Raw genomic sequence first — 24,558 nt, forward strand, 5'->3', positions numbered from 1 at the left:
TTCCTGCAAAGGAATCATAAAGAATCATTTGTGTTGGATACTTCAAGCAAAAGAGCACTGTCTTTTTTTTGTTCATCTTCTTTGCTCTTTTAGCCCCTTTCTTCTTTGTCTCCATCCTCACCTTGTGCTTCTTCCTCCTACTTCACCCTCCTCTCTCCCAATTTCCCAGTTGAACCTCTTCATGCCTCATTCTGACTCATCAACAGCTCTCATGGAGCGGAACAAAGGAGTGGAGGATGTGTATGGGCAGGATAATGGATAATAAGTATGAGGAAGACAGGTGTAGGCACAGTTTCTGTATTTGTTGCTTCCTCACCCAATACGCCCGCATGTGTTCCAGGCATCCTGGGTCAGTGAGAGATGTCTGCTTCGTGATGAGGCTGGACTTGCATGAAGTGGAGCTGAAGATCGCTCACTCACTCTGTTTTCCTCTCAGCAGTTTCCTCTCAGTTTTAGAGTAATTACCGATAATTACCCTGCTGGCTTTGCCAAATGGCCATTTGCTTCGGAGCAACACAAACACAGACACTTATGGCAGTTACACACCAACAAGCGGTAACCGTGTCAGCTGTGGCTGAACATCTGCAGTGACAGGCAAGTGTAATGTGAATGTCATGCGCTGTTGGGCCAAAAGCATGTGGTCACCCCATCCATTAACTCTTGTGTTGATTCGGATTGTGGCTTTTTTTCTTCTTCTTGCTTTCGATTCATCCTCTTAGTTCCAATTATACAATGGTACTTCAGACAGTGATGCAATAATAAACTTGACAATGCCCTTCTCTACCCAACAAAACCCACATTCTGCCTTGATGGGGCTGTTGTTGTTCAAGTCACCAGGAAATATAATATAATCCAGAAAGTCAAGCTGGAGTAATGCGTTAAAAGGTTTCAGACACCAAAACACTGCCAGGGCCTTCAATACGAAAAGACATGGTTTTACAACTCTGGATAGTTCTCAGGATGCTCAATGCTGTGGAGTGAGATGTATAACAAAGGAAGTACACATACTTGTCCATGTTGTGGAGCTACTGTAGTCGGGTCAGCCCACCGGCTCCCAAAGGAGTTTCTGTCGCCGTACAGTTTGTTGCAGTATTTTCCAGCAGACATAAACACACATTCAAATGTATGTCGGAGGCTCCATCGTGGATATTGTTACAAACCTCTGATTTGACTCCTTCATTCTGATTGGCCAGCAGTCAGTGACAAATATTTGACATTTATATCTGAGGCTAAGTTCCCACCAGACTTTAGGTAAAACAAACAGAGCCAGAAACTTGCTGCCTTTACATTTGCTTTAACACTTAGGCTTTCCAATAGCCACAGACGTATGCATGCACAAACACAATGAAATGCCATCTGTGTGGGTGCATACATGTGTTGTTTTTATTGTTAAAGGAGAGCGCGTGTGCTTATTGGAGCCAGAACATTTACAGCAGCGGTAACATCCACAGGGCAGTGTAAATCTCTCCAGTTCCTCCTGTCATCGTCTTCTCCCTTGACAAGACCATAACAGGGAGCACAAAGTGTCAGGCGGGTTGGAGCTTCACTATCTGCTGTTTTTGTTCCATCTTTTAAAAAAAAAAACACAAACGCTCGCATGCGAAAATGCTAGATGCACAAACAAACACTGCCATTTGATTTCCTGTTGTTCCTTTTTTATGAAGAGGAATATTTTTTGCTTCTGCGACTTCAATAATCGCACACACTTCAGAGAGATGTTCAGGGTTTGGGTGCATGCAAAATGTTCAGATCAGACTTCATAAATTATCGTCTTTTTCCCCCCATGTCGTCTTTGCAAAATATCTTTTCCTCCGTATTTGTGTCCTCGCGTCTCCCACACATCTATCCCTGTGTGACTGGACTTAAAAGTCCAGCTCGAAGGATGACAACCGGCGTTGACTTCAGAGGGCTGAGAGAGTAGGGGAAGATTGGGAATGAAGGGAGATGAAAGCATAAATTGCAGATGAGGTAGAGCAGAAAGAGAGTCGTTTTAAAAAATTTATAAAGGATTGACAGCTTCTGTGTCACTCAGAAAAGCGGAATAGCACTGGCATGTTTTTCCTTCACAGCCACACGCGAGAACCTCCATCTTGGAATGCGAAAGATTACCTGATTTATCAGTGAGACGAGTTTTAATCGCTTCTGCTTCTGAGATTCCGGTCTCTCCGGATATGGTACAAGGGATGAAAACAACTCAATGCTCCTCAAAGCCCCGAAATCAAATGCATTTATTTAGTTATTGGTAATTAAAACGGGCTCATTAAGTTGTATTGCACACATTTACAGTTTTCTGTAACGGTACATCTTTTTGAATTGGTGGACAATGCACTGAAAAGGCATTCCCATCAACCTCAACAGACTCTGGCAGTTCTGCCTGAGTTAGTGAGGGAAATGAAGTGCATTTATTAAAATCTATGAATATTTTAAATAACATCTAGCATTTGCTCTAAAACTAAATGTAATTTCCAAGTTACCAAAGTGTTTACTCTTTGGTAACACTATGATAACACTTAGCCGAGCTAGAAAGATTTTACTGCTGCACAGCTTTTGGCTTTGCAAAGTGGCTGCATTTTCACTTGACACCGAGTAAACCCAGGGTGTGTTTGTGTGTGTGTGCTTGAGTGTGTTTGCATTCATCACACTGTCGGGAAAACAATCGGGAACATTGTGGTGACTAACCCTCCACGCCGAATATTTATTGCAGCAGGAGGATGGTGTATGAAATTAAAATAAACAACAGTGCCCATCCACATATTGATGAAGAAATATGTTACCCAGTGCACAGATCATTGCTGTGTCTGTAATGGTTTTTACACAACAACTAAGGTTTTAGCTGCACTTGTAATAGAAGGATCAAGTCACTGTTGTTTTTTGTTGGATTTGTTTACTAAAGGAAATAAAGAATATCCCCAGTCTTTTAAGGCTATTGTAATGGTTGTAATTAGGCACGCAGCCATTATGGCTAAGACAGAATAAGTCAATACAATGTCCTCACAAGAGACGGAAGTGAGTCTCTGTGTGCTTGCGTGTGTGCCAGAGAATGCCATCTCATCCTGTTGTTAATCCTTCCCAGATTGAGGTCAGTGGGGCTATTGGAGGATCTCCGTGTGTTTACAACCCCAGTCTGACCCTCTGAAATGCTGAGATTGGCTGGTGCTCTCTCACTGGTTCTGTCTCCAGACGGATCTGCATGTGGCGATCTGATTGGCCCAGAGAACTTGAGATGATGTCAAAGTGTTTAATATTTTTAGAAGAAGCAGGCTGACGGGCCTGAAGAACCAGCTTGTTGTTTTCACACTGTTCCCCAGATGGGGGTGAAGGGGGGCGTATATAGTAACCCTCAGCGTCATGTGGGAGGGTTGCCATGGCAATGGCAGGTTGTAGCGTAGGTGTGTTGTTGTGGTAACAGTATGTCGACGCGAGGCTGCCGTTCACTCGGTGTCGACTGGAGAGTCGGTAGTGAGAGGACTTGGCAACACGGGGTCCTTGAAGAGCAGAATCTGATCTTTGTTATGCTCGTGTAATGAAAATGATCTTTTGTTTTAGCTTTTAGACACAACACATAATGGTATGGGAGCAATATTGGCCTTTTAATTGGACTTGGTGATATGGTTAAAATTGGAAAGCTGTATTGTGTGACTGAATGAATACATCCCACAGTCAGCCAACACCCGTCTAGCCTCTAATTGGCTGTAAGGCGTCACTTAATTTAAACTCATAAACGAGGAGGCGACGAATGAAGCCAATCTGCTCAAAGTCATCATATAAGACGCGTCTTGCAGTCTTGCCAAAGAACTAAATTGAACTCACCAAGCTGTCTGCCGCTTAGCAGCGTCTGAGTTGCGGAGAAGTACAGCGGGGGGTGTACTGGTAGTTCTGGTACAACTGGTGGCACTCAGCTGTGTTAGCACTCGCGGGCCCTTCCCGGTTAAGAGTGTTGAGTGAAGCGTCAGCAGGCACTCAATGGCAGTTTAGAACAGGCTATGAAATGTGTTTTGAGAAAGTGTCCGTTACCGAAACCACGGAAGGTCTTTCAGCATGCAGCCATTACTGGCCACCCGATTTATTTATGATGTATTATTATTCATCATTTATTTATTTACGATGCAGTTTGCTGCAGCAGAATGTGAGATGACCCTTGGACGGACGCAGAGGGGCTCGCTCACAGATGCACACGCACGCATCCAATCGATTGTATGAGTCTCGTGGCTAAACAAAAAAAACCTCTTCATATCTGTAAAACTTCCCGAACCAGTCCTGTTTATTTTCCATTATTCAGAAACATTTATTTGGAAAACATATTTGTGGAACAATAATTTGAGCTCATATCATCACAATATGATTCCACTGAATGTGAGTTAATGATAATATTGAGGGATTATCACCCAGCAGTTGCCAACATTAAGAGGGTCTGATTGCTCAGCCTAAATATAGGGTTCTGTGGATGAACACTAATACAGGCCTGCTAAGACTCCCATGCTAGTCATTTCTTCATACAACCAACAAACAAATATATCAGCAGAATGGTTTTATTGCTGCCCCTGACTACCATTTGCCTCCCTTGCTGCTCGACTGTTTATCAAACACTCAAGCTAATGAAGAAGTGGATTAGAGGGCGTATTCAGCGAGGCCGAGTCGGTGTAGTCAAGATTGCATCAAACAGTTTATACTTGTCTGGACTCCCTGTATGCACCACCACAGTACAGCATCTCATTAGAGCGCCACTGGGTCTGACCCACCTGATTTCACACTTTCTTTTCCTGCCACTTTTGTTTTAGCTTCATATTTTCTTTGAGCGTCTTGTTAAACTCCAATAACCAGATGTCAAGCCTCTTCTCTCCGCCTCCTCTATCTTTTCTCTGATCTCTCTGCCTTTGTTCCCCCCGTTTGTTTCATTAGCGGTGTCTGTTTCTCTGTTCTCGCAATCCCCATCTCTCACTTTAACTCATGTTTTCAAACCCAGAAGCAAGAGCACACACACACAGATGCATGTAGCATGTCCTTCTTTCTTTTTTTCCTTTTTTCATTCGTTGAATGATTGTTCGATTATAGTTTGTTTTTTTTCATCCTGAATTTGTTTAGTCATAGCAGGTGACTTGCAGAGAAGCACAGACCTTAAACGTTCTGATTTGTAGTCTTCACAATGACAATCCCTTAAGAGCCTGAATAGCCAAACATCTTGACAAAGCGCTCCACTAGCATAAACCCACACAAAGCACTTCCATTTTTCTGGCATTTGAGAAGGGCTCACACTCATCACCACATGGCAAAGCAAGAAAGCTTTTCTTGGCAATATTCGCTCAATTCATTTTAGCCCAGCCGAGCTTAAATGGTTGACTGCTGTCCATTATAAACACTGACGTATTGCATCTTCTCGGTTTCTAAGGTATGTGTTTATGTTTTTATACTCCTTATGTTTACACCATCCAAAAGCAAACCTCAGCCAGAGAAAAGGCTAATGGAAAAGCAGCCACACACACACACACACACACACACACACACACACACACACACACACAGCTGAGAGACACTCAACATCCTGAAATTGTTTTTAATCGCAACCAAACTTCCTTTTGGTTGCATCACGTTTTGGAATCTTAGGTCCTGTTATGTATCAGTCTCTCTCCTCCGCACACACTCACTCATACACGGCGGCGGCGCCCTGGTACATATCCCAAAATAGTCCCGTACCTCCTTTTAATTTTTTTTAAAGCTATACATGTTTATTTCCGTCGACGTGTGGCGTGTTTCCAGCCTGCTATTCTGAAATGATCACATCTTGATGTCTCTGTTGCCTCCCTGCGCTTGACTGTGCCCCTCTCCTGTCTCCACTGTTCTCAAACATCTGGATTGACGTCCGTCCTCTGTTCTTGGTTCTATTGTAGATAGAAGAGCTCGGATGAATTTATTACAGCAATTTTAACTTGATGAGGAAATAGAGGGCAGTCAGCTCAGAAAAAAAGCTTTGCTGCATTAACATCGGTTTCCCACATTAGGGAGTGAATCAGGTTTTGAAGCACTTTTTTATTTTAGTAGGCGTAACCTGCTGTTAGGGCCAGTCCTCCAACCGCATCACATGGCGTTTTCAATGTCGTATTAACTTCCAGAGAGTTCATATGGTGTTTGAGGGACCGAATAAGACTTTTGTAAAATACATTATTCTATCCTGCCCTGATATCTCAAAAAGCCTCCCTTCACCTGTAAAGACTGAGTGCTAATTTTCTCGCCTCTCCTTTTCTTTATGTTTGCAGTCATCGCTGACTCGTTGACGGTAACGGCCCCGGCCCAGACTCTGTCCAAGGTGGAAGGCGACACACTACAGCTCACCTGCGAGGTGTCTCGGACCACACTGCAGCACACTCACTTATCCGTGGGTTGGTACCTGCGGTCCCCGGAGGACGCGACCGCGGCACCTCAGGAGCTGGTCACCTTGTCGAGGGACTTTGTTCTGCGCTCCGGCGGACCGTACCGGCAGAGGATGGCGGCAGGGGACCTCCGGCTGGATAAGACCAGCGCTACGGCCTACAGGCTGACCATTCACAAGCTGCAGCCGGTGGACCAGGGCCTGCTCTACTGCCAGGCTGCCGAGTGGATTCAGGACACAGACGGCAGCTGGTTTGCCATGACCCGCAAGCAGAGCGACAAGACTCAGCTCCGCATTCAGCCCACTGGTGAGTAAAAGAGATTATCTGAAAAAAATTGGGGAGGGGGAGAGAGAGTGTAAAGATGCTGCGCTACTCTTAGATCACCCCTGTCCTTTTGACAGATGCGCACACATGCATGTGGGCCGGCTTCCTCTGATTGCTGATCAGTATCTCACACTAAGCTCATTAGCTTACTAAAAAGGGCTTAACTAAACCTCCACAGGCTCCACACTTTTGTATTTGTGTCTGTTTGATGGGCAACATTACACGCACATCCGAGAATAAGTTAAACGACTCCAAACAGCGTGGGTGTTTGACACGGGGGAGACCTATGGCTTCCGCATATACAATTTCCCCAGGCAACAAGTGGCCCAGAGTTCAGAAGCCAAAAATGTTTTTTTCAATCGCCCCTCGGCAACAATTACACCATTCTAGTCTGTGCTTGAGTGCATTAGCGGGCAAAATCGTGCGGTTGCCAACTCTGAAGGAGGATATTGTCTAATGGAAGGGAGAAGGGGACTTACCAACTGAGGGAGGAAGAGGGGAGGAAGAGGAAGGGGGAGCGAGGGGTGGCGGGCAGACAGAGGGTTGAGTTTGGTAACACAGGGTGCACAATGAAAGTATGAGCGAGAAAGAAAGGGTTTGTTGGGGTGAATGATAGAGGAGGCCTCTCAGGATAATGATCGAATATGCTGTCAGCCTCGAGACTTGATGGACCAGAAACAAAGACGACTTTATGACTCCTCGCATGTACTTATAACCTCCCGCCCGACTTGACCCTGTCACACCCACTCCTCTGTTTTCTGCGTACATAGCATCTCTTTGTATGCTTCCAAGAAAGGGCCACGAAGACGGGTGATAAACCGCTTTGACATTAGCTCAATTACCAAGGCAGCATGCAGTGGCGAGTGTCTCATGCCAGTAAATCACTTCAAAGTGGAATCGTTTTGCCTTTCTCCATTAAGCATCAGATCCGCTCTGGACCAATACAACTTGATGGTGCCCCAGATAGTGCTGGGTGGATGAGAAGGAGAGTGGAAAGTCCGATGTAAAGCGTGTTTGTCAGATGACTTCCTGCGACTTCAGGGAGGAGACAAAAGGCACAAAGAGCTCCCCTCTCGGTACCCTCCGTCACTCTCCATCGTCTCTGTAATCTATAATGGATGGAGGTGTTGTTACGTGACAAAGAGAATACAGCAGAGTTGTGTGCGATTCCGGTGTAAGTTCTCCAGCTCATTTTGATTTCTTCCCATGTACTCGCTCAATGCATAATGCGGGCCCGACATGCATACCTTTAGGCTGATCTTGTGTATCTGATGTTCCACCTGTCCTTGTGCATATTTGACAGACAAAGAGAGAAATTTAGAAGAAGGAGCAGCCCCTCCATTAGGCTCCTATTATAAAAGATGGAGTGGATCTCAAGACAGCCCCATCACTAGCTAATAACCCACAGCCAGCATCAGCGAGAGGAGCAACGGACAGAATCCTAATGTACTCGTCTCTCTCTGTTTTTACCGTCTTTCTTTTACTTACTTCCTTCCTTGTTCCCCTCTCTCCCTTCTACTTCCCGCTCTCTCACATCACCTCTAATTTTCTGCAGTCATGTCTCATCACTGCATTTTTTCCCTCTCTCTCAGACTCTCCATCATCCACTTCCTCCTTTGTCCTCCTGCTACTACTTAATACTCTGCTTCTCTTTCTTTCTACTTAGCTCTAAACACTAACACATGCATGACCTGTGGGGCTGTTTTTATTCCTCTTTGCACCCTCTGAGCTGAACTCTTCCTGTAAAAAGGGCATAAATAGAGCTCCATGCTGAGTAAGAACCAATCCTTGTCAAATCGTCCTTTTAAAATCCTTTTAGCATTGCTGCCATTTTTTCACAATTAAACCAATAATATAATGTCTGGCTGCCCTTATTATGGGTGAAGCATGCAAGCTGTGGGCCTTCCCTTCACGTCTGTTCCATTATGTGCATGTATGTATTCAATTAGTCTAGTTAATATCAGTCAATCAGCTCTAAATCTACACTCTATTAACAGTGATAACCATGAAATAATAATAGTTTAGTAATACATTAATTATGTGTGTTTATTGATAGCACAAATGACTCATTCCTAACTACACTACTATGATTGACAGTATAGGCGGTTTGTCTTTTAATAAATTGCACTCAGTGTTTCACCTCACAAGTCTGCATGTTACTATATATGTGTATGTATGTCAATATGTCTTATATGTGTGTGCTTTCATACGTTTGTGTAAACAATATCCTTCTCCCTCCCACCGTTATATTCCTCTGCATAACAAGCTCTATACCAACGGCAGGCTTTGAACTTTTCCACATGAGTGTGTTTCTCAGGAAGTCTGTTTAAAGTCTTTGTAATTACAGCTTGAGGCGACCCAATCACTGAGAGGCAAAGCGGCAGTCTCTGATACATACTGTGCTTTCCGAAAATTAATACAGCAAATAAAGCTGAACTCACAGCTATGCACACACGTGCAAGCATGCGCTGACGAAACGTGTAATGCGGGCAAGTGGAAGAACTAGCGATAGCAGTGTTAGCCTCGTCTGTTCTGACTGTGCAGGAGGAGGCAGAGGAGGAGAACGGCCAACTCTGTTTCAGACTGCTAAAGAGAATTTTAATTAGATGTGTTTTTTATTGCAGAGGTGAAACCAAGAGGGGTAGAGAGAGAGCAGAGCTCTCTGAAAGATCAGCGTTATACTGGAGTGATGCACTGTGTGACCTCTCTCTCTCGTTCTCTCTCTCTCTCTTTGTCTCTCTGAGCATCACAAATTGGATTTTAAGAAAAGACATGTCAACGGTAGCCCACATTCAGTCTTGTTTTAAACATCAGAGAAAAGTTGTTTGGTAACATAACAAATATCTTATTGAAGACATCTTCCTCATGACTACACTCTTTCCATTGTGCTGCTTTCTTTACAATCAAGTACTGTATTCAGTGGTTTTCACGCATTTAGTGGTGTTAGATAAAATGATGATCTAACTAAACCACAATGATGTGAAACATCCAAAAGTGGAGTTTCTTTGTTTCATATAACAGAGTTATATCACTGAGTTTTCCCACTCAATACATAACTGCATTACTTTAACCTTGATGGTTCTCTCTGTTTTCCCCTCATCGTTTCCCCCCAGATCGGGACTTCAGCATCCAGGTGAGCACAGAGCGACGGTCCTTCACGGCCGGTGAGCCGCTGGAGCTTCACTGCACCATTGAGGCCCAGAATGTCCCAGAGCGCTTCTTCTCGGTGTCGTGGGTCTTCAGCAGCTCACCGGTGGCCGTGGTGGGCCCCAGTGCCGTGCCTGTCCTGGGCCCCGATTATGTCTCCCGCGAGGCAGCCGGACACATGACGGTGCGGAAAGAGAGCGCCAACGTGCACTTGCTCAAGCTGCAGCACCTCCGCCTCGAAGACGCCGGGAAATACATCTGCCGCGTGACAGAGAGGGAAAAGACGCCCACGGGAGACTTCATCGACCGCAGCAAGAGGTCCCGCAATGTCCAGATCACAGTCCAGCCGCTCAGTGAGTAATAATCTGTTCACGAGGCCACTGGCTTAGTTGTCCTGTCTTTAGTTGTCAATTACACTAAGAACGATGAGCTTCTCATAATAACCGTTTTATCTTCATGTAGGCCATGTGGAATGTCATGCTGTGCTCCTCTCCAGCCTTGCTCTCTATCTTTCTCTCTCTGTCTCCCCCTCGCTCTTTCTCCAAGGTGGCCTATAACAGATAGCTGCACAGACTCTATTGTTCACTGAGAGTCAGAGGGGGAGAGATAATGCTACTCTTATTCCTGATGTGTTTTCTGTTTGAGTGGTTTGCTAAGGGATGGTAATGCAGCATTACGGTCCTTCCCATTTCCTTGGCTTAGCTGTGTTTGTGTGTGTGTGTGTGTGTGTGTGTGTGTGTGTGGGGGGGGGGGGGGGGGGGGGGGGGGGTGTTAACACTATAGTAGGATAATGGAGAGCAGAAGAGTCTGGACTCAAGGAGGCTGAGCTAACAGCCATGAAATTAATGCGTGGAGAAAGAAAAGAAGCAGAGAAAGGCGCCTCGCTCTCCAGGGCCATCTAAGTGGTTCCCCGGGCTAAATGGATGGGTTCTGCTGGGGCAGTCCTCGTCAGCTGGGTTAAGCAGGGCTGGCCGGTGCGGTTGATTCAGGCTTGCAGCTGATCGATGGAAATTTACAGGAAAACGTAATGGAAATCTATCCGTCACTGAGATTTTTCTTCATCTCAGTGGCAGCAGGAAAACGCCCCTCCACTAGTTTGGGTCATTTGCTTCATTCGTTCTTCTCTCATACCTACGTCTCATAGGAATGGAGCAGTGTGTGGAGCCAGCTGCTACCGGCATAATAAAACATAATAAGCACAGAGAAGTATCTCCTCTCAAGCAGCCAGCGCCACCTCATCCTGACCGCTCTGCACCCCCTGTTAAATCATCCCAAAACAATGGCCCCGAGCCTGCAGAAGTCTCCAGGGAACCTCTCTGTATGGGAGGTTTTGTTTTTCCAACAAAAGACCGTAATGCCCCATAAAAGATGTTTATAGGGTTTACACAGGATAATGGCCATGGTTATTGGAAGTGAACTTCCGTGATATACAGCAGAAGTGGTCAGACAGGCATGTATTTGATGCACAAACCGTTCTTTCATGCCTGCTTTTTCGCACACACAAAATTTCAAGATGCTTCATCACTCTAATTGGGTGAAAGTTGGTAATAGGGTGCGACAGGGGTTAAAGTTGATGAGTCAGAGGCAGGAAAAGGTGACAGCAAAGGAAAACTGGAGGTAAATACTTACTGTTGAAGGAGGAATTTACCTTTGCAATGAGAAAGGAGAGAGCGCTTACATGCCAAACTAAATCTCTGTCACACAGATAGAAAGGGTAGAGAGACGATATCTGTTTATAGAGAGGAAATGCATTTTTCAGTTAAAAAAAACAAAGAAGGAAGAGCTGTTATGTGGAAATGTGAAAATTAAAAGAATAATGTTCAAAGAGAAGGAAGGGAAAGTTAAAAAAAACAAAGCTGTCCAGAAACCAGGCAATTTTATAGGAAGAAGGGTGTATATAGCTACTTGTATAACTGTCTAGCAATCTTCTTTTTACATCTCAGTGAAAGGAAAAAAAAAAAGTTCTAGAATACAATGTGCTCTTTGCTGTGGAAAATCAAGCTGTTTCAATGCAAGAAAGGAGGAAAAGGATGAAGGTTTTTCCCTTTGTTCATTTGAGCGTGATAGAAGTAAGAAGCCAGTTTATTCCATATATTCACAGAGAGCTAATGCTTATTAGAAGGGCCGGCAAACTGTGAGGGAAGCAGCGGAGCTTGGCCTGAGGGGGGAGAAAAGTGAGAAACCTTAAACCACATCCCCAGACTGCAGAACTGGCCCCGCAGGGCCAAGAGAGCTGTTGGGCCAACCAGAGATCAATGATACATATGTATTATGGACGTTAAAATGATGAGTCGAGTTAAAGCAGAAAAACAGAGGAGATGAGCCAGTAATCACTTTTATCCTGTTCTCAAGTGCTGAGCCCTGTGATCTTTGCTGTGCCCATGTGGACTTTGGTCAACTAGCCACACAGGATTTAGAAAGAAAATCTTAACCCACACAAACTCTCAAGGGCCTCCTCTCTGCCTGTCACTTTGATGTGCCCGAGGCCAGTTACAAAACCGCACTATGGTCCTCTCTCAGGCGGACTCACACACTCACACACTCACACACTCATACACTCACTCATGCGCAGCACTCTCACAGGACTGTATGATACTCCACTCCCAGGAACAGGCTCAGCAATTCGTTTTATTGCCCCTGTTGATGTTTTAACACAGAAAGTAGGATTCTTGTCTCTGGGATTCAACGTGAGAAGGAGCTGAGATTTTGAGGAACCTTTCATGTCTCTTTTTATGTGTCCTGTCTCCACTCAAGCTGACCTCCATGTCTCTTCTCTTCTGTCTTCCCTCTCAGAGAGCAACATCACCGTGTCATTATCAAGCAACTCCTCAGAGGTGCTCGAGGGAGATGTGATCCAGTTGACCTGCTCCGTCCAATCCACTACAGGGCCCCTGTCTGTCGTCTGGCAGTGGACAGACAAGCAGGGGACCGGACCGGCCCTGGAGGTGGCCTCCATCGATCGGGATGGCACTGTATGGCAAAGCCCCCCCTACAGAGAGCGCTCCAGCTATGGGGAGATACGTGTGGAGAAGGTGCAGGCCGACACGTTCTCTCTGTCCCTGTATAACGCCTTACCCGGGGATGAGGGCCAGTACAGCTGCACAGCAACCGAGTGGCTTCAGACTGGCACTGAACCAGAACTAAACTGGGAGAAGATTGGGGAGAAGTTGGCCACCAAGACCGTCACTGTCAAAACTGTTGGTAAGTTAGTGCAACCTTAGCCAACCTCAATATAGTCTATATTCCGATCCTGCCAAGCCAGTAAGGCACAGTGGGGGCTGTGTTTTGAGTAAAACTACAATAACCTTTTTAAACGATTTAATTCTAACTATTTTTGTTCAAGTGCTTGTGGATGCATTTTTCTGTTGTGGTTCAAGAGTGAACAAGCTAGTAAATTTGAAGGATAAACGTGTGTATGGTTTTCTTATTAGTATCCTGACTGACAGGTTGCACATGAGTGCATTCATCTCAGCTAAGAATTAAGAGTAGCTACTCATAATTATATAAACAGCATATTTAATCACTCTAGATACTCAAAACTAAATAAAGAAAATAGGCTATATTGAATAAACAGACATCTGGACATGGATATCCAGTAGTGATCTTGCTGCATATGCTATCTGTAGATCTCAAGGTACACCAGTTCAGTGGCAATCAGACTGTACATGCTAAGCCTGTGATTTTAGGATTAGCAGCAGCTGAACTTGTCACAGGTTTAAATATCTGTGATCATCATGTGGAACATACTGTTTATGCAGCTATGGTATTATTTCCAGATTTGACTACAGAAAATGTACTGTCAGCTAATTCTTTTCTCCACATTAATATGCACATGTAAGTAAAATGTTGTGCTCATGCACACATCCAGGGCAGCCCCACTAAAATGTGTTCCTGCACGCATTGTAAGGCATGCAAAACCCTCTTACAAGACGGTGTCTGCACACCAAATTAAAAAAAAAAGTGTGTTGTTCGTTATTTGCTAAAGACTGATGAACGGCGAAAGCAGAACATGCAATCCACATAGTGGGACGGTTTATTCATGCACCGCTCAGCGGAAAGAGCTATTTTGGCATACACACACACACATTCACACCACCTGCCACACGTCAAGAGCAGCGCTTCCGTGACAACCATCATAGATGCACACATATATTCACACACACCCATATGGATTAGCCAGAATTATTAGAATGGAAATGCAGCGGCAATGTGTTTCACAGTCTGTGGGTCTCCTCTGTCAGTGCTGAGTTAAGCTGAACATCCTCCGTACAGGCTGAAGAAGTCACTGGAGCGGAGCAGTGAGAAGCTGGCAGACCAGGAGCACTGGGCTCTATACACGCACACGCACACGCAGACACTCACAACCGACGGATTAGCTCCCTGCAGCAGCACACAGCGGTTCTGCAAAGAAGAGATGTCGGTTTTTAAGTGGCCATTTGTTAAGTTCGGGCAACAACAGAAACATTAGTTTTGGGAACAAGGGACGCATTATGCAAATCGGGGAAAAGAAGTCCAAAGCAGCTCGTCTCTCTTCAGTTTCACTCCTCGACATCTCCTCTCTCTCTCCTCCATGCTTGTTGATCAAAGGATTTTCTGAATGCACGCTGTTGTGTGACGGTCAATGTGTGTGTTTTACTTCGTCTCAGGTTTTGGTCCTCGTTTTTTCACTTTAGCTTCCAACTTGTTTTTTTTTGCAGATGCAGATAACTTTCTTGCCCCCTGTGTTTCAGCTCTCTTTTTCTCCTACGTGTGCCTTCCTTCTTAAGACCTCACACCTAACTAATACAAACACATGTGCTCCAGTTTCCTTCTGAGCTTCCCACTGACTTGTCCTCCTGATTGTGCTGTTCCACAGGCTGGAGCTCAAGATATTATATATGGTCACTGTACCTTAATTTAGATCACAGCCTCCTCCTTTGTGGACTCCTCGCTCACAAGACCTGGAGGGTATGGGAGAGGGATTTCCTTTGGGAGCCTTGTGTTTTTGTTGCCACAGTTAACACAAAGATGCTTGCTAGAGAGTCTTGTTACCAGCTGATTGGCTTAAGGGGGCCCTCAGGGTGTCTGGGGCGGGAAGTGTGTACCAGTGAGGATTCTATATCCACACATGCACAAGCTGATGTATAGTAGTCTCCCACTCAACCTGGTACAGAGGAGGAAACAAAGGCATTCATAGTTATTCACACAAACAAAAAGAACGAGTTGAATGGGAAAAAATGGATCGGGACGAAATCCTCTTTTCTGTCACGGAGACGGGCAGACAGTGAGGGAAATGGATGGATGGAAGATGGACGCGAGGAGATGAGAGATGAGAGATAAAGTGTGAGGGGAGAGTTATTGTCTATTTGAGAATTATGTCCCCAGGCAGCTGTCCCAGCAGTAGCCAAGTCTGGACAGAAAGCCATTGATTATACACCCTGAAGGACACCGGGGGTGATGGCCGTCAGAGGACGGAGAGAGGGTGAGGGACAAAGTGACATGGCTGATGACAAGAATATAATGGAGAAATCTGCAAAGCCTCAAGGAAATGAATTATCTGATCTGGATGAAATCAGACTCAATCAATAGTTCTCCTTTCCACCTCCCTCTGTCTTTTGTTATATCTGTGTAAAACCATATTTCTCATATTCAAGCTCAATCATTCACATTCATTGAAATTCCCTGCAATAGGCCCAGGAGGGCCAGGTTGTTAAAGTGCCGTGGAGTCTACTCCCTGGCTTCCCCGTGTAGTTGTTTCTTGGCAAAAACATATGGAGTTGGGTGAGCGTTTTTAGTTTAATGAGGATAGTTTAGACTTGGCAAGGAGTCGGACGCAGATCGAACATCAGCACTTGGAGAAGATCTCTCCCCTGGGTTGTCTTTGTTGCATCACCCATTCATTTTGAGGCGCTCATGCTGTCAAGCAGTTAAACTCATAGTTAGATACAGCTACAAGGTAGGGCATGCATATGCAAGCATGTGCATAAGCTAAATGTTTGTCTTTAGGTGCTTAATGATAGAGGAAAATACTTGTTGAGAGTCAGTGCAGTAAATACCATCTGTATTTGTTCCAGCAGGCGGCTTTTGTTCGTCTTGGTGGCGATGCTCATAAGGAAAGTTCCTTCCTGGATACAATTATGAATCCCCACATCATTTGCGGCGCTTTAAGCTTTTAAAGAACAGACTCAATCACACACCCACTCTGTGTTTCGCTATTACATGCAATCAGTGGCACTCTAGGTTTGAAGTGTTCATCATTAGTCAAATGAAAATGCAATTTTTCCCACTTCCTAACGTTCTTTCTCCTCTTCTTCCACGATCTAGAGTCCTCCTTCATGGTGTCGGCCTCATCCCGGACGCCATCCGTAACCTTCGGGGACTCCTTTGACCTCCTGTGCCTGGTGAAGCCTCGTCACAACCCTCGCGTCCCCACCTCCGTCACCTGGCGCTTCATGCCGGCTGGCGCGGAAGCTGACGATGAGGACCAGGGAGAGTTCAAAGACCTGGTGACTTTCACCCGCGAGGGCACGCTGCAGTGGGGGGAGCAGCTGCTGGGGCTCGGCACCCGCACCACAGTGGACCGCTCCCACTCCAACACTAACTTCCGGTTGTCGGTGACCCGGGCAGGCCGCCGCGAGGCGGGCAAATACCAGTGCACCGCGGTCCTGTGGAGGAGGAACTATGACAACAGCTGGAGCAAAGTAGCCAACCGCACTTCCAACCTGCTTGGCATCAGTGTCCTACAGCCAGGTAAAGCTGCGTGGCTGCTTGCTAGGGAGACACACACCTAATTGGAACGGACACAGACCAGCACACAAACAGGGATAAACACAGATTCAGAGACACACACACACACACACACACACACACACACACACACACACACACACACACACACACACACACACACACACACACACACACACACACACACACACACACACACACACACACACACACACACACTCACACACACACACACACACATACACACACACATACACATCGAATGGATTCAGCAGAGCTTAGAGGATGTCTGCCTGCTCTAATTGCTCTTAGTCTCTGGTTTATACACTAATTGGAGTTTATGAGTGTGTGTGTGTGTGTGTGTGTGTGTGTGTGTGTGTGTGTGTGTGTGTGTGTGTGTGTGTGTGTGTGTGTGTGTGTGTGTGTGTGTGTGTGTGTGTGTGTGTGTTGGCAGGGCAGGGTGGAGTCTCCTAATGGAGCGCAGTGAATGGATTGCTAAATATCCCACAGGAAGAAGGAGAACAGTGAGGGGAAAATGGTAGAAGAGAAGGAAGCAAAGGACAGAGACAGAGAAAGTGTGATAAGGAACGAGCGATCTGTCCTTGAACCTTTTTCCTCAGTGGAGGCATTAAATTGTCGACACCACCCTCATCGGCCCTCTGTGCTCCACACATACATAGAGAAAAACCCATTCAGACACAGCCCAATTAATGGCTGAACACAAACACACACATAGGCACAAAAACACACTCTGGACCCAATTTAGCTCAGTCTGGTGTGCCTCAACAGTATGAAAATTCATTTATTCAGGTAAATCTGCCTGAGGCGAATACACATCCTGCTAATAAAAAAGAAACGTCTAGCTTTCAAAGCAGTCCAGCAAACATTATGGTGCCTAAACTGCCAGATTTGGTGGGAGGAATATGAGCATGGTGTGTAGGTGGATAGGAGGATTTTTTGACTTCTGGAAAAATTCTATATTATATTTGTAACCAAAAGCAATGCAGGAATAGATGTGTGTAAGCTTGTGTCTTTGCGAGCCTGCATGTCCCTTCCATGTTCAGGTGAGGATAAGTAAGATGCCGCATTGATTTCAGAGGCAGACTGTGGTGATCAATAACACTTTAAAAGTGAGGCAGTGGAAAGTAGTCACAAGTACGGTACATTCTTGTATTCCCTGCTGCTATCGATTCAGATGAATGCAAACTGATACATACACACCCATAACCATACACTTCAGAGACAGACGGTGCTTTTATCTGCTTCACTGACTGTGCCCTGACCTTAACCATTCACTCAGGATACACATTGTCCCCGGGCCCTTCAGGACTTATTTGGAGATCAACTTGTCATCCTGAATGCTCATTTACCCCCCTTGTGCATTTTACATTGTTTATCCTGAAGCCGGAAAAGGACACACACACACACACACACACACAATCACACACGCACACAGAAGGACACACATACATTTTGCAGGGGAATAAATACTGGGTCCCCCTCCCACACCCTTTTCTTTTTTTTACCAGGGTCTCCATGACAAAGTGATCAGTTACCTTGGTACTGCCATCAGTTACCGTGACGATGTGATCAGTTGCCGACTGAAAGCTAATCAATAACCATAACAGTGCGATCACTCTGTGTGTAAGGGCACTACCTCACACGGGAGTCTGAGTAAGCCATGTCTTCATCTCATGGAGCCCTGCCTCGGTCCCGGTCAGGCGGCGTTCTTCCCCCTCCACCTCCTGTGTGTTTTTTTTTAGTTGTGCAGTCAGACCTGCATTTAGCCCGATGATTCATTCGTCAGCATGTAGGACGTCTCCCTCTGCCACACGCCTCTCCTCCCCATCTGCTTTTTCCTCTCCGTTTTTGCTAAATGTTAACCACTTCTGGCTAAATGAGCGACTGGCATTTTCAGCTCCCCTCTCAAAGAAGTGGGATAAAGGGGAGTGTGTGTAATGAGGTGTGAGCAAACACAGCGTCGGACCAGATTCATAATTGAGAGGCTTTAAGTCATGCTTCCAGAGGTACCTGCTCAATATGTATGAGCTGCCTCACCAGCATTATGTGTGCACATACACATGTGTCCGTGTCTAAGTTCTTGCATGAGTGCCACTGCAACCATGTTTCTTGTGATGCTCCTCTGAGAGCTTCCATATGCCTACTCTGCATATATACAGAGGCTTACTTCACCCCTGATACCCAGCAACACAACAGTAGAACTGTTTCTCTCAGCTTTTTGATGGTGCAGTACACCACCATCTTGCATTCAGATGGAAGACGCGTGCATGTGCCAAACATAGGAAGTTTCAGCAAATGCCGAATGACGCTCCTCATTAAATTATTGGAGAACTTCAAAAGCGAAGAGTGAAAACGAGCATCAGAAATGGGGCCCTTGATCCAATATCCAATGCCTCTTAGATGAGTAGAAGCGAAGATGTTGGATGTAGATAAAAGCAGGGACCCAACGCAGTCAGACGGTCAGTGCCAACTAGTGAGGCACCTGCAGCCCAGCCCCGGTCTTCTTCCTGTTCCTGATTGCATGAGCAGCACACTGTCTGGCAGTCCCAAGGGTCATATTAGATGAGTCCCTAACCATTATCTGCACACATAATACGCACACATATAATATGTTTATGTTCATTGTGAGGGCAATCCAGTGCTTGAATTATCCACCACAGGCTTCATACAGAGAACCACTGAACACATCATGCTCCTTCACATACAAACATGCACAGGGCGGAGGGGGTCCTCCCAGAGCAAAAGTGTATTTATGTTTAAGTAGAACACAATTCAATAGTAATCCTCACAGCAGAGGATCTCCTCAAGCTCACAAAAAAAAAAAAACATAAACACGCGGTATCCAGTTCCACATACAGTAGCAGTAATATTAGATTCCACCTGATTGAGTTTTCTCTTTGTCTCTGTCTGAAACACAATAATGGCAAACACATGTTCAGCATGGCAGATCACCAGGGAAGCCTCAGCCTCTACAACACAGTGTAATATCATCTGCTCATAACTCAAACTACACACACACAAACACACTCCGACACGCACGCGCACACACATTCACAGAAAACACGCAAAACTAATTATGCTGAATCTTCCCTAATGGAACCGGAGTTTAGATTAATGATGGTTTTGGGAGTTCAAGACATTTTTCTCATCACTTGAGTGTGTGCGTGTGCACGCTTGTGCGCGTTCATCTGGCATGAGAAGTGGGATATTAAGACCGTCTGGTTATTGGCTGAGCTAGAATGTTGGTAGTGATGATGGAGGCGAGGGGAGGGGAGAGGGGTGTCCCACTTAGAAATTTCTCCTCATCTCTCCTCACACACCTACGCTCGCCTGGCTACCTTTCACTCACATGATCAAACGTCAGGCAATTTTTGTGCTTATTCTTATCCTCCCCTCTTGTTCTGCTCTTGTTCTCGCTCCATCTCTCTTTGAATTAGAGGATATTTGCCTCCTACTTTATCTTGTCCTGCCTCATATGCTCTCTCTCTCCCTCTCCCTCTCCCTCTATCTGATGGTTCTTGAGGGTATCTTTCTATTTAATATAGGCTGGCACAAGCAGATGCCGCATGTGCCGTCCTTTCATGCCAGTGAAGTACTTGCCACCCAGCCGTTATTGATAGCGTTGGCGTGACATCGGTGATTGGAGATTCCTGCTCATCAGGGCCCGGATAGGAGCTGCCTGTCTTCATTAAGGCTCGTCCTATCATCCTCATGTCCTCCTCTCGCGCTCCTGCTGCATCTCTGTCTTTCTACATTTTGTTCTCACTCTCCCCACGAGTCTCTTTTAATGTCTTCTTTCCCCTTCACTCTCACTTAGCTGTATGTTTCCCTCCGCGCACGCCCCCAGCTTCTTTCTCACTCTTGTGATTTTTTTTTTTAATATTTCATAATTCCCTGCCTCCCTCCTTCTCCTCATAATTCTCTCCATTATGTTTACATTTGTCTTCAAATAGCTTCTTCAGCATTGTCAGTATTTCATGAATAATAAGGATATGGCAGCCGTGCTTGTTTGCACACAAAAGCGGCTTCATCACAGTTATTGTTCGTGTCGGGGTTGTAAATCTTTTCTGTGCCCTGTTTTTGGCCGCAGCTAATAGAGTTTGAGTTTGCCCACAAGCTCACCTGAGGCAGCACTCTGTGTACAGGCTGCCTGTACGTCTGCAACACACAACCTTACTCTGCACATGCATATACAAATGATCAGAGTGCACTTGCTGTGTTTTTGTCGCACACACACACAACCCCACTGGGTTGTAATGGGCGATCAATAAAGAGCCTTTAAGGGGTGCACTGAAACAGAAAATAATTTCATGAAAGATTTTTTGATTAATCACGCCCGTTTCAGATATTCAGACTCAAGGTCAGACTCTTTTTCCTGTGTCTTCTTCCTCTCAAGGGCGAACCCCTCACAATCTCCCTCTGATGCCAGAACACAGGCACATATTTCTGTCAAATCCAATCCAATCTGGGCCTCATTTCCTTATTCAGCTCAAGTTGAAGACACAATGAGATTCTCTGTGTTGTCTCTCCATCTCTCTTAAGCACCTGTGAGTGTGTGTGTGTGCGTGCGTGCATGCATGACGCGATGGTGTGTCCTGCTGCTGCTGCTGCTGTAATTGAAGTCGTAACTCAGCGCTAGCTACAGTGCTGCTGCTCCCCATGTAAATCAGTGGCTAATAGTAGGAGCAGTGGAGGAGAGACTCAGCAGTGCCACCTCTTGAATACATACACAGGCACACACACATGCACACACACACACACACCAGACTCTAGCCTGCACTAACTGAATGACAACTGTTCTCTGTGGTTTAAAGAGCATATTGTGCTTCATGCTTATTGGCAGAGCCCCTTTTTAAACGCTCACACAAGCATGCACGCAGGCGCACGACTCCATCCAATATGTCTTTAGGCTCTCCCCACCATGCCAGCTTCTTTTGGGCCATTAATCTACCCAGAGTTGCCCTGCCCTGACCCTCTGTCTCACCCTCTCTTGTGCATCCGTTTTCCCGTTGGGCCAACCTGCATTCAGCAATCACTCTCTCCAACAGACAGGCAAGCAGGAAAGTTGTGTGTGTGTGTGTGTGTGTGTGTGTGTGTGTGTGTGTGTGTGTGTGTGTGTGTGCGTGTGTGTGCGCGTGTGCGTGTGGCTCTGTCTTGGTGTGTTCACGGCTTCAGTTACGTGCACAGATCCCCATAATTAGACCAGTCTTAATGATATTGTAGTGGGAGTTGGAAAGGAGCGTAATGAGGAGTGGTAATATCCCTCTGACACAATGGGATCATAGATACATCGCAGTCATTAGCATTGAAATTAGGCTTCCAGTTCGGCCAAGGAGCCGCTTTTCAGTCAGGGGAACCCCATTCGTCAATGCCTCTGACGAGCCGCCCGCTCCGAACGATTCTGTCCATGACAGTGGTCCAGATGGGCCGGGGTGTGCAGCAGTTTGTGAGTCTGTGTTTTCGTGTTTTTACTTGAAGAGGTTGGCAAGGAGCAGCAAACCAAAGTAAGCTGTCCTGCAGGGGATCAGGGCGTGTCTAAAGCCCTCAGTCCTGACATGCTGGGGTCCTGGCCGTGGATTAGCCCATGGCTGTGCTAATGCTAACGCTAAAGGCGGAGCAGGCAGCCATTAAGACTATAAGTCCTCTGGAGTGGAGCTGGAGCGACTGCCTGCTGCTTTCCAAAATCCCCCCAGGCGCATGTTCTCACTTTCTGTCTTTTACATCTCTCTCATCTTTTCCAGGCTCGTTCTCTCCCCCTGCATACTCACTCTCACTCCTCAGCTCTCTGTTGGTCGGTGCTTGTGGATATCCAGTCAGTGTAGGGATATATCCCTTAACTCTCCTGCTTTTCTCCCATCATGTGTCCTTCCAAGAATGTCATCCCTCTCTCTGTGTCTACCTTTCTCCTTTTTATTCGCCCCTCTCATCTCTGTATGTCTCTTTCTCCCCGTCTGCTGGCCACTCTGGACTCCTCTAACTAAGTGGAAGCATTACATCTGTGGCCCAGTGGATAGGATGTCAGCTCAGTGGTCATTAAGTACGAATTAGAACTCTTCTTTTTTTTTTTTAAGCCAAAATGTTAGGCAGAGACCCCACCAGCACCTCTAGTGTTCGCACTTAATTTAGGCCTCATACATATTCAGGAACCCACAGGTGAGTCTTCTTGAATATTCATGTTGGTGTCAGGCGATTAGACAGAATGTGATCAGGAGAGACATGGCTAAATAAGGGTAACACAGAAGGGAGGAAAGGTTTGGTGATTGGTCAAAAACAAAGACCGTGATGAAGGAGAAGTGAGTTCAACCCGAACGTCTGGAGCTTGTGTTAAAAGACTTTACCTTGAGCAGCAGCATAAAACAGAGATGGAAAGTAATGTAATCCTCTCTATCCAAAGAATAAAGGATAAAGGATAACATTCTTTGATTTACAATCTCTCCTCCTTAGTTTACTACCAGTTTACTAGCTCCTTTGAAGTCCTAACATTGTGTGTGTGTGTGTGTGTGTGTGTGTGTGTGTGTGTGTGTGTGTGTGCGTGTGCGCTGACATGCCACAGTAGCATCCTTAACTGCACACGCCTTCTCTCCCCAAACTCAAATGTGTTTTCATCTGCTATGCTTCATGAACAACAGTTGTGTGTTGCTGGTAAAGCTTTTGGGGTTTAGGGTGTACTTTGTTATCTGTCTTCCTTATCAAAAGTGTGCTGCCGTTCGGAGCCTTTGTGTACTTACCTCCACTGATTGATAAAAGGAATACAGACAGTTTTGTCTCAACTCTGCAGTTCCTGTAGCTATTAAACGAGACAAATTGGGCACCTAAGGGAAGGAGGCGAGACAAGGGTTCAATGAGCCAATTAGTGTGTGTGTGTGTGTGTGTGTGTGTGTGTGTGTGTGTGTGTGTGTGTGTGTGTGTGTGTGTGTGTGTGTGTGTGTGTGTACTTTAATAACACTACATGCCCCGCAAACTGCATCCAGTGGAGCTGAGATACTTAAGGGGGAAAGAGGAACTCTGTCTAGATACACCTCATATCATTGCTTATTATTATTGGTATCATTATTGTTTTTTTATTGTTATTAATAATATTATCATTGTTATTATTTTATTATTATTATGCAGACCAATAATGTGACTTAATAAAATGTGTATTTAATCATGCCTGGTGATGTAAACGAAAGGCTCTGGTTTTGTTTAATTAGGTCTGCCCTTTCTTTTGGAGAAAATAAGGTCCTTAAACGACGTATCTTAGCCATGCCACGTTGTTCATGGAGACAAGGTTGCCCTGGAAACCACAGAGGCAGGTGATGTGTATGAGAGGCTGTCTACATTTAGGCTCGAGGATAAACTAAAAATTGAGTTTGATTATGAATGGGACACAGTTGTTGCCCTTTTTCTCTGTGGAGAAAATAAACTCAACATAACAAAAAAGAGGAGGTAAAGGTTGGCACATATAAAATTGTCATGCACTTTAATTCTCACCAGGGCAGGTTTTGACTGTCACGTGAACTAAAGCAAAACAGTGAGAATACTATTTCCAATTAGGGATTTGTCTTACTTTATGGATTCACCCTTGAGGCTCATTAAAAAACACAATAGCAAAGAACATGTGATGACACTTTGAATAGGTGCTGACGGCCTGACGCACACTTAACACAATACTACTACGCTGTTGAGGGAATTCACACACATGATGAGCGGCCTTGTGAACTATGTATGATTGAACAGGCTTCCTACGCTCGGTCTATTCCAACAATATGCCCTCATCAGTGCCACATATACCAAATGATATACACCACAAAGAATTTTCTGCTGTTTGCATCAGAAGATGCGACTGTGGACGAATGCTGTGCTGTTGCTGAAGGAGGAAACCTCACTCTCTGAGGGAATGGACACGTGTCAGAGGATGTGACAGGCTGGTATGTGAAGTCGCTGTTCTCTTACGGAGGCATTTCACAGCAAGAGCAGTTAGGAGGTGGAGACT

General features: G+C 45.5%; 1 protein-coding gene across 1 annotated transcript in view; it reads left to right on the top strand.

The window, feature by feature from the left end:
• Positions 1–24,558, top strand: part of igsf3 (immunoglobulin superfamily, member 3) — a gene marked incomplete at both ends in the record, with an annotated part of 60,048 nt that overhangs the window by 29,733 nt on the left and 5,757 nt on the right. Inside the window, 4 exons of the mRNA XM_079230327.1 lie at positions 6,252–6,671; positions 9,803–10,189; positions 12,630–13,037; positions 16,140–16,565. Coding sequence (XP_079086453.1) covers positions 6,252–6,671; positions 9,803–10,189; positions 12,630–13,037; positions 16,140–16,565 — 1,641 coding nt within the window. The remainder of the gene's footprint in view (positions 1–6,251; positions 6,672–9,802; positions 10,190–12,629; positions 13,038–16,139; positions 16,566–24,558) is intronic.

The sequence above is a fragment of the Taurulus bubalis genome, assembly GCF_910589615.1.
Source record: "Taurulus bubalis genome assembly, chromosome: 15".
Taxonomy (NCBI): Eukaryota; Metazoa; Chordata; class Actinopteri; order Perciformes; family Cottidae; genus Taurulus; species Taurulus bubalis.